Raw genomic sequence first — 11,153 nt, 5'->3', positions numbered from 1 at the left:
AGTGACAATCAAAATATAAAGGCTAGTAATGGAGAAATGGAAGTATACTATTGTATGGTTCTTATACTGTATGTGAAGTGGTATAATATCACTTGAAGGTAGACTGTGATAATTTAAAGATATACACTAGAAACCCTAATTACTGAAATATCAAAAAAAAAAAGTTACAGTCAATAAGCCCATGAAGGAAATTAAAATGCAAAGCATACTTAATTTGTCCAAAAGAAGGCAGAAAAAGAGGAAAAAAGGAAACAACAAATGGGGAAAATAGCAAACAAATGGCAAGATGATGGACTTAAACTTAGCCAAATCAAGAATCGTATTAGGGACTTCCCTGGTGGTGCAGTGGTTAAGAATCCACCTGCCAATGGAGGGGACACAGGTTCGAGCCCTACTCTGGGAAGAACCCACATGCCGCGGAGCAACGAAGCCCGTGTGCCACAACCCTGAGCCTGTGCTCTAGAGCCTGCGAGCCACAACTACTGAGCCCCTGTGCCACAACTCCTGAAGCCCACACACCTAGAGCCTGTGTTCCACAACAAGAGAAGCCACCGCAATGAGAAGCCCGTGTGCCTCAACAAAGAGTAGCCCCTGTTTGCCACAACTAGAGAAACCCTGTGTGCAGCAACAAAGACCCAACGTAGCAAGCAAGCAAGAAAGAAAGAAAGAAAGAAAAGACGAAAGAAAGAATCATATTAAATGTAAATGATTTAAACACTCCAATTAAAAAGCAGAGATTGTAAGACTGGATAAAAAGCAAAACCAAACTATATGCTGCCTATAAGAAACACACTTTAAATATAAAAATACAAATAGGCTAAAAGTAAAAGAATGGAAAAAGACATACTGTGCTAACATTAGTTAAAAGAAAGAAGTGGGATTGGCTGTATTAATACCAAAGTAGATTTCTGGGGATGAATTCATCCAAAGAACAATATGAACCTAACAGAGTTTCAAAATACATATAGCAAAAACAGAACTGCAAGGAGAAATATACAAATCTACAATTACAGTTAGAGATTTCAATACTCCTCTCTCAATCACTGGTAAAACAAGCAGGCAGAAAATAAGCAAGCACATCATAGACTTGAACAACACTATCAACCAACTTGACCTAATTGACATTTATATAACACTACACTCAAAAACAGCTGAATACTCATTCTTTTCAAGTGTACATGGAATATTTACCAAGACAGACCATATTTTGGGCCATAAAACAAGTCTCAATAAATTCAAAAGAATTCAAGTCATACAAAGTCTCTGTCCATTATGGTCTCTGTCCACAACAGAATTAAATTAGAAATCAATAACAGAAATATCCTTGAAAAAAAATCCCCCAATATTTGGACACTAAATAACATACTTCTAAATAACACATGAATCAAACAAGTAATCAAATGGAAATTAGAAAGTATCTTGGACTGAATGACAATGAACACACAACATATCAGTATTTCTGGGATCTTGCTAAAGCAGTATTTAGGAAGAAATTTATGAACACCTATTTTAGAAAAGAAAAGACCTCAAATAAATGACCTCAGCTTCCACCTTAAGAAACTAGAAGACAGCAAATTAAAGAGAGATGTCCACTCGCACCATTCAGCACTGTATTTGAGGCTGTAGCCAGTGCAAGACAACATGATCATCTATGTAGAATTCTGAAGGAATATACAAAAGACAAACAAAACAAAACAAAACAAAAAACCCCAAAACAGCTACAAGAACTAATACGTGAATTTAGCAAGGTTTTAGGATATAAGATCAATATATAAAACTCAGTTGTGGGGCTTCCCTGGTGGCACAGTGGTTAAGAATCCGCCTGCCAATGCAGGGGACACGGGTTCGAGCCCTGGTCCGGGAAGATCCCACATGCCGCGGAGCAACAAAGCCCATGCGCCACAACTACTGAGCCTGTGCTCTAGAGCCTGCGAGCCACAACTACTGAGCCCATACGCCTAGAGCCCGTGCTCCACAAGAGAAGACACCATGAGAAGCCCGCGCACCACAACAAAGAGTAGTCCCTGCTTGCCACAACTAGAGAAAGCCCGCACACAGCAACAAAGACCCAGTGCAGCCAAAATAAATAAACTCAATTATATTTCTATTGCTAGCAATGAAAAAATTAGAAATTAAAAAATACCATTTTTAATGGCATCAAAAGTATGAAATAGGAATAAATCTGACAAAAAGCTGTGAAAGACCTATACACTGAAGACTGCAAAATATGGTTGAGAGAAATTAAATGGAGAGATATAAGTTGTTCACAGGTCAGAAGACTCAACATTAAGATGTCAATTCTTCCCAAATTGATCTATAGATTTAACAGAATCTCAATTGAAATTACAGCAAGTGTGGACTTCCCTGGTGGTCCAGTGGGTAAGACTCCGAGCTCCCAATACAGGGGGCCTGGGTTCGATCCCTGGTCAGGGAACTAGATCCCGCATGCATGCTGCAGCTAAGAGTCCGCATGCCACAACTAAACAAAGATCCTGTGAGCTGCAACTAAGACCCAGTGCAGCCTAAATAAATAAATAATTTTTAAAAAAAAGAAATTACAGCAGGTGTTTTTGTGGAAATTGACAAGATGATTTTAAAATTCATATGTAAATCAATGGGCCTAGAAATGCTGAAAAAGAACAAAATTGGAGGGCTAACAACACCTGATTCTAAGAATTATTATAAAGCTACAGTAATAAAAAGTGTGGCATTGGCATAAAGATGGACAGAACAATGGAACAGAATGGAAATTCCAGAAATAAATCCACACACAGGTGGGCAACTGATTTTTGTCAAAGACACAAAGAGAAAAGATAAGCTTTTCAAGAAATGGTAAAAAAAAAACAAAAAACTTGGATCCATATGTTGCACCTATACTAAAATTGCCTCAAAATGGATCACAGATCTAAACACAAAACCTAAAACTACAAAACTTCTAAAAGAAAACATAGGAGAAAAATCACTGTAACCTTGAGTTAGGCAAAGATGTCTTAGATATGACACCCTAACCCAAATCCATGAAAGAACGAATTGATAATTGGACTCTTTCAAAATTAAAAATTTCTGCTCTTTAAAAGACACTATTAAGAGAAGGAAAACACTAGCCACAAACTGGGAGAAAATCTTTGCAAAGCATATATCTGATAACGGACTTGTATGCAGAATACATAAAGAACTCTCAAAACTTAATTTAAAAAAACAAGCAACTCATTAAAAAATGGGCAAAGGATTTGAACAGACATTTCATCAAAGAAGATACATGGATGACAGATAAGCACATGAAAAGATGCTCAATAAAAGTTGTCACTAGGGATATGTAAATTGAAATCACAGTGAGACATTATTTTGCACCTGTTAGAACGGCTGAAATTAAAAAGATTAACCACAGGAAGTGTCAGAACGTGGAGCAACTGGAACTCTTATATACTGCTGATGGGAATGTGAAATTATAGATACAACCACCTTGGAAAAGAGCTTGGCAGTTTAAACATTACCACCATCATATGATCCAGCCATTTCACTGCTTCACTTATTCACAGCAACTTTATTTGTAATAGCCAAAAACTTGAGACACAAATGTCTGTCAATATATAAGTAGATAAACAAATGATGGTATAGCCATACAATGGGATTTCATATACTCTGAAATATAGAGGAATGAACTACTGATATACATAACAATGTGGATTAATCTCAAAATAGTTATGCTGAATGAAAAAAGACAAAGAAAGCATACATATGATTTCATTTATATAAAGCCCTAGGAAAAGTAAACTAATCTATAGTGACAGAAAACAGGAATGGTGAGAGGCTAGAGGCCAGGATTACAAAGGACATGAGGAAACTTGGGTCGATGAATATGTTCACTATCTTGATTGTGGTGATGGTTTCATGATATATATATATATATGTCAAAACATGGGACTTCCCTGGTGGTCCAGTGGTTAAGACTCCACGCTTCCACTGCAGGGGTTGCGGGTTTGACTTCTGGTTGGGGAACTAAGATCCCACATGCTGCACGGCACAGCCAAAAAATAAATAAATAAATTGTATACACACACACACACACACACACACACACGTACATCAGAACATATCAAATTGTATAGTTTCTGTCAATTATAATTTATATTAAAAATATAAACATAAATACACATTCTCTTTTTTAAAATACACATTCTTTTAAAAAAGCAGCTATAGTAGTGGTTGGAAGAACAGGTCTTGGAGTCTGGCTGCTTCAGTTGAGTACTACTCCAGCACTCACTTGCCATGGGACCCCCCCCCCCCAGCAGGCTACCTGAACTACTGGTGCCTGTTACCTCCTCTGTAAAAGGGGGCTAATAACAGAACATGCCTCAGAGGATCATATTCAAGATTAAATGGGCTAACACATGGAAAGTGTTTGTAGCAGTGTCTGGAACACAGGAAGTATCCCATGAATGGCAACCAGCACCTTTCTCACTGAGGTTTGGCATTGGAGTGGGTGGGTCTAACAGGCAAATGTTGCTTTTGTTTGCTGTGCATACCCTACAGTGGTTAACTGTTCTTTCATCACCCATTCCACGTGACTCTGGTGGGCTGAAATTCACAGTATCCAGTACACTTGGGGTATGCAGCCTGTAATAGGACTCTATCCCCCAGGATGTAGTGATTGGTCCAAGATGTATGAACAGTAACCCAAGCCGGGCCCATCAGAGACCTTTCCTAGGATTTATCTATATTGAGTATCCTGACATAAGGAGATGTCTTTCTTTTTCTTCTGGGCTTTCTAAACTGGCTAATTTAAGCCTAGAGTGATCTGTGCCATGCTCTCCCTGCCTCCCCCATAGGAAAGAAGACTGTTGACAATGGGACAAATGGTACAGAGAAAAGCACAGTGGAGACAGGGAGAATCTTAAGGCTATCCTTTGTGCCCCTGGATCTATCCAGACCTGAAGCCAATCACTCCTTTCCTTGCTGACTTATGAGCTAGTCAATCCTCCTTGGGGCTTTAGGCTGTGTGACCCATTTCCACTGCCTGCAACTGAAGGTGTCTTACATGACAGAGAGGTGAAGTGAGTTAGCAGCAAAATATTGGAGCTGGGAATCATTTAAAAACCAGGTCTCACTGCTACCAAAGCTCACAAATGATTACCATCTCCTACTTGTGGGACCAGAGGGGCATGCTTAGTGATTCAGTATCGAGGGGCTAAGCAGATGGCAGAGGCTGTGAACAAGCACCAGGCAGGGGAAGAGCAGTGGCCTGGGCCCTAGAAAGCCTGACATGAGACTGAGCTTTGAGGGAAACCACTCAGCTCAACACACTCGGGGAATCTGTCTCACCTCAGACCTGTAACCCTTGAAGAGATTCAAGAGACATGACAACAGGACAATGACATATTTATTTACAACTGGACCAAAAAAAGGCATACAGGCATCTTTTAATTAAAAATAATGATGATGATGATTTAAAAAGTCAGAAAAATCGATGCTGTTTGAACTCTTTACGAGCAGTCCGTTTCCCCACTCCCCCCAAAAGAGAATTTCTTCGGGAAAAATCCAAGATTCGAATGAACAAGACTCCATTATCATACTCTACTGCTTGGGTTCCCTTTCCTCCAACCTGATTCTTGGTGGACGCCGCTTGGCACTGCGGAGTCGCTGTGAGGCAAGGTTGAGAAGATCACCGGTTTGACTGGTGGAGCTGGTGAGGGCTGCTGGGGGAGTGCGGGGGGAGGGCCGGCGGTGAGGGTGGTGTGTTCCTAGCTCAGCCAGCATCCTGAGCTTTGTCTTGTGGTGGGCTTCCTCAAGGGGCTGCAGCAAGGGCGAGTGGCTGCTACTTAAACCCCAACCCCAGGGTGGGTTTGGTCTCTTGCAGCTGAAGAGCAAACGTCTGTGACACGCACGGGGGCGGGGGTGGGGGGTTAGGAGGAGTGGGCGCTGACAGGGAAGCCAGGCCTGAACGTCAGCTCCGCTTTCTAACTTAGGCTCCTTGCCTATTCCTGGGACTTGGGGAAGGAATGACAGAACTGACTTTCCATCTTCCTTCTCGCAACCAGTGTTCTGGGTGTTCCTCAAAGGAGGCGAGAACTCAGACAGGAGGTGGAGGGGAGGGGTCTGGCTAGAAGAGCTGTGCGTGGGCACTAAGGCTGGGGGATGTCAGGGAGAGCGCCTCTTCCCAGCCACCTAAAGGAGGGCATCTGCGGTCTCCAGGCCTTGTCCTGCCCTGGAAATGGAGGAGAGGGCCCCCCCTAGCACACTCTGCAAAGAGCAGCGACCCCCACAAGGAAGGGGCTGAGGAGCATCCTGCGGGGTGAGGACCCTCAGCCCAGACACAGACACACGGATGCTTGGTTTGGCTCTGGAAACACTTGGCCCTGGATCCAGGGTTTCTTGGCACAAAGACAGTTCATTTCAAGTCTCTCCTCTGGTCCAGCAAACTCTCACTGCTCTGAGCAGGGGCAACTCCTGCTGTCCTGGGGCATTTGGTGCCCAGTACTTCCAGGGGATTTCCTTGTAGCAACCAAGACCTGGGCTTGCTCCCAGTGACAAGATGACCTGAGGCCTGGCGGGAAGCCCCGCCTCGAGCAGCCCTGGGAGGAGGCTGGGGAGGAGAGAAGAGGGAGGAAAAGGGGCTGGAAGAGGCTGGTTGGCACTGAGGATGCGTGCCCAGGCTGAGCTGTGCTTTGTCGCGGCATCAGTGGCGAGGACGGGCAGCAAGAGGCTCAGAAATCTCACTGAAGCCCTGGAAGGCCCAGCGTTTCCTCTTCCGGTCAGTCGTGGGGTGGCCAACAGCCCTGAGGAACTGAGGTGGAGACAGTGACCAGAACCCAGTGTCTTGATGGGTTTATCCATCCTGGATCCATTTGTTAAAAAAACTAAGGAAAAAACTCCAAACCAAAAATAAACCTGAATAAACAGGTCTGAGAGTTCCTGCTGGAGGGATCTTTCTTAGCACTGAAGAAAAACAACCCACAAAAAACTCATCCCCCACAGAACTGGAATAAGATGATGAAGAAAAATGCAAGATTTACCTATAGGCCCTCCCGCCCCCTATGCAGCCCCAGGATCCAGGAACACTGTGCCAGGAGTTACATTCCAAACGAGCAGGAGTTATTTTATTTTACGTGCCTGCAGTTCCCCACGTGGGGTGGCTTCCTGTCCGTGGATGGAGTGGGCCAGGCCACGGCCCACCCCCATCAGTCTATCTTCACAGCAGCGTAGATCTTGCGGACAAACATGTAGGCTGCATAGAAGCCGATGGTGCCCGTGAGAAGCCAGAAGGACAGGACCATGAGGGCCGTGTAGCCAAAGTAGAGGAGAGAGGGAATGAACTCGACGATGTCCAGCTGGGGCACAAGCAGGGGAGAGAAGAGAGGGGACACGCTTAGTGCCAGCCTGCCGTAGCCAACTGGGTGTCCCCCTACCTTCTCACTGATCTCGTGGTGAAGCTGAAGCCTAGCAAGGGGAAGGGGCCTGCCCCAGGTGGGCAGCGAGGGGCAGGTGGGTCTCACAGTCATGGTGAACCTTCATCAGTACCAGGGCCCGTGCACCGCCTTGGATGCTCACAACCACTATGGTAGGTTACTAACTCACTTTACACATGGGGCAGAGTTACACAGCTGGGAAACAGAAGGAGCTGGGATTTGAACCTGGGGCTAGAGGGCTAAGAGCCTAAGGCCCAAATCCACTGACTCAGGCCATTTCTTGTGGGGGTAGGAGGGAGTGGGAGTCTTCCTGGGGAAGGGCCTGGGAGCTCACTGGGAGATGGGGCTGACCTCAGGGGCCAGTGCCAGAATGACAAAGGCAGCAATGGCCATAGCTGTCACTTCTTCACTCTCCACAGTCCCCAGAACAGTACAGTGAGACTCCTGGATGCTGGAGCACAGGAAGTGGGGGCAGGAGAGAGGCGTCCAGGGCTCCTGGCTTTAGGAACAGAGAGCCACCATGAGCCTGTCTCAGCCTACAGTCCTCTCCACCTGAGTGCGCTCTGTCACTTTCGTTACCCTCTCACGGGGATTTTTATCTTGGAGCGTTTGAACTCCTTTGCAGAGTTCTGAGGCCTGGGCAGGGATGCTAGGGAGTCTGGGGTGTGGTGAGTTTGCTGGGCCAAGTGGAACTAATCTAGGACCTTGGTATCAAGACCTGCCCAGCCCACCGCGGCCTGAGTGGGGCCTGTTCTAGGGCTCATGGGCAGACACATGGTCACAAAATGCCAGGAGCCCAGAAGAAAATAATAAGGGTCACTATTTGAGACTGTCTCCCTGAAGTCAAATATCCTCAAACTAGGGGTGAAGGCCATGTTTTCCAGCTCAACTGCCTATGTCTCCTTTTATGAGCTTTCTTATGGCTGAAGATGGGGTGAAGGTGAGGGGGGAAACAGGGCAGTGGTAAATCCAGTGGTAAAACCAGGAAACGGATGAGGCAAAAAGGCAGCGCTGGAAAGTTCCTTAGAGTTCAGACAGGCCAAGGCCACCATTTTACAGACAGGGCTCTGGGGCTGGAGGAGGTTTTCAGAGCAGAGAAGAAAGCCTGGGCCAGAGGCAGGAAGGGCAGGAGGCTGAGACGTGACCCTTGTGTAGGCGGCTATGGTAGCAGGTTTTGCTTGCCCAACCCTGGCTCCTGTCTTCCTTCTTCCTGGTGTCTCGGGTACCCACTCCCTACTTTGTGGTCCTACTGGGGCTGTCGGTCCTAATACAAAACCTAAGCTAGTCAATCAGAGTATGCCATCCTATTGGACATGAGGAACAGTGAGGGATGGCATGTAGCCTGGGCCAATGAGTGTCTTCCCTGGGATTTATAACAGAATGATAGAGGAAAGATGTTCTTTTAGTTCTAGAGCTGCAAAGCTGAGAAAAGGAGACTCTAGGGCTGCTATTGGTCACTCTTCTACTTTGTGGAAAGATCCTGCCTGCAGATTGAAGCCAAGAAAACACACACAGAGCTGAGGAATAAACACAGAGCCCTGATACCATTTGAGCTGCTGGATCTAACGAAGCCTGAAGCTAGAACTCCAACTTCTTATTAAACTTACATCAGCCAAAACATTCTCTTTTTTGCTTAAGCCAGTTGGAACTGGTTTTGGTCACTTTCCATTCAAAATAGTTCTGATTAATATGGGCTGTAGAGAAGGAAAATTAGATTTGTTCTGCAGCGTTCCAGGAACAAGACTATGGTCTGAAGATGGAATTTACAGGGAGGCAGATTTCAGTGTGACTTAAGGAAGGCCTTGATAATGACAGGAGCTATCCAGAGAATGGAAGCATCAGGAGGGAGTGTCTTCTGTTGCTGGATGTGCTAGAGCAGGGGTCAGCAAGCTTTTTCTTAAAGGACCAGATTATAAATAGTTTAGGCCATGTGGCCTCTGTCAAAACTACTTCACTCTGCCATTGTAGTGTAAAAACAGCCTTGACAATATGTAAATGAACAAGCATGGCTGTGTGCCAATAAAACTTTGTTTACAGAAGCAGGCCTGCTGGCCCATGGGCTACAGTTGGCTGACCCCTGAGCTAGATGATCACTTGTTGGGATCGCTGGAGAAGAGGGCAGCCAGCAAACTGGAAGCAGGGGTGGAGCACCGCACTCAAATATCTGGACAGTCCTTTCCAACCTGACATTTTCGGGAAAGGGAATTCCAAGCTTCGCCCAGCTGACCTATGCCTCTAGTTTGGGAATACACCCTGGTTCTAAGCAGAGGACTTCTCGGTTTGGGGTTCTGGATACCCAAAGTACAGCGGGTAAAACTGTCTTCAGCGTAAGCTCCAGAGGTAACATGGGGTCCACCAGAGCGACCCCAGACTCCTGTCCATGGCCCATCTGGTTTATGTGTTACACACAAATCTAATAAACCTGCTGTGGGGATCTGTCTGTATTCTTACTCTTATGCCACTCTTTGGGGACAGTGAGCTCTGTGAGTATAGCCGAGTTCCTACATCTGAGTGCTAAAGGCTATTTCAGCAGTTTCTGCTTTTACCTTTATTAACGCTTCTCATTTACTTTCATTCTTTCAAGTTACTGTTCTTTTTTTTTTTTTTCTTCTGTCTTCTTGTGGTGAACACTGTATTAGTCTCTCTTACTTCCTCTTAAAAGCACTGTAAGGTGATATACTCCCTTTAAGTTCTGCTTTGGTTGTATCTCACAGGTTTTGCATACAACATTCTCACTGTCATTTATCCTGAAGGCTTTTGTCACCCAAACATACTCTCTTTCCTAAAAAGATTATGTTCTAAGAGCAGGAACAGTTCTAGGATGACTTTGGTCCTCCTCATTCTTGGCAGAAAAGTAAGACTTAGACACTTGGGGTTTTTCCCCAGCACCCTCCCCCCGACAATCCTGCCCCGAGAGGGCTAGGGCGCTCCCTCATGCAGGGTGGTACCTTGTTAACAAAATAAAAGATGGCATAGACCAGGACATAGAATGCAGATCCCCCGGAGACTAGGAAGTTCCTCCACCACCAGCGGTAATCCTGAGGAGGAAACAGAGAAGGGTCATCGCTGTCTCCAGGCAGAACCTCTTCCCCAAGTTTCAGAGCTGCCTGAGGAACTAAAGACCCTGGGTAAGGACTGTAATATTGGGGGTGATGCGAAGCTTTTATACCTTGACTGTGATGGTGGTTACACAACTGTATGCATTTCTAAAAACTTACAGAACTGTAGATTAAAAAGGGTGAACTTTACTGTTTATAAATTATATCTCAATTTAAAAAAATCAGCAACAACAAAAGAACATTATTAACAACATTAGCATTTCTTGAGCAAACGCTCGCCATGTGCCACATACTGTTCTAAGTGCTCTGTGTGAATCAGCTCATTGAGTCTCTGCAGCAGCCCTCTGAGTTAGGCCCGGAAGGCACACGGAGGTTAAACAACTGCCCAAGATCCAGAGCTACTAACAGAGGAGCCAGGGTTTCAGCTCAGGCTGTCTGTCCCAGAGCCCTTGTTTTGCCCGCCAAGAGCTAGTCCCCAGATGGAGGGCAGGTCACCCAAACTGCATCAGCTGTTGAAGAAACCACTACTGGAGCGGACTCAGTACTGATGGGTCTACTGTCATTAGGTCGTGGTGACTTCCCCGCAAGACTATGCAGTGACGTAGGGATCATTAACTCTAGTCTACAGCTGAACAAACGGAGGCTCGGCAAGGGGAAGTGATGTACTTGCCCAAGACCTCATGGCCAG

At 45.4% G+C, this 11,153-nt stretch overlaps 1 protein-coding gene across 2 annotated transcripts in view; it reads right to left on the bottom strand.

The window, feature by feature from the left end:
* Nucleotides 1-5,362: 5,362 nt before the first annotated feature.
* Nucleotides 5,363-11,153, bottom strand: part of TM9SF4 (transmembrane 9 superfamily member 4) — a 55,677-nt gene continuing 49,886 nt past the window's right edge. Inside the window, exons 17-18 of one of the 2 annotated variants that reach the window (XM_007193300.2) lie at nt 10,355-10,444; nt 5,363-7,328 (exon numbers count right to left, since the gene is read on the bottom strand). In XM_007193300.2, coding sequence (XP_007193362.1) covers nt 7,179-7,328; nt 10,355-10,444 — 240 coding nt within the window. In that variant the 3' untranslated portion in view covers nt 5,363-7,178. The remainder of the gene's footprint in view (nt 7,329-10,354; nt 10,445-11,153) is intronic. The other variant, XM_028169300.2, reaches the window with a different exon arrangement.

The sequence above is a fragment of the Balaenoptera acutorostrata genome, chromosome 15, assembly GCF_949987535.1.
Source record: "Balaenoptera acutorostrata chromosome 15, mBalAcu1.1, whole genome shotgun sequence".
NCBI classification, from domain to species: Eukaryota; Metazoa; Chordata; class Mammalia; order Artiodactyla; family Balaenopteridae; genus Balaenoptera; species Balaenoptera acutorostrata.
Note: the sequence above shows the minus strand (reverse complement) of the source record. Positions and strands in the feature narration are given on the sequence as shown.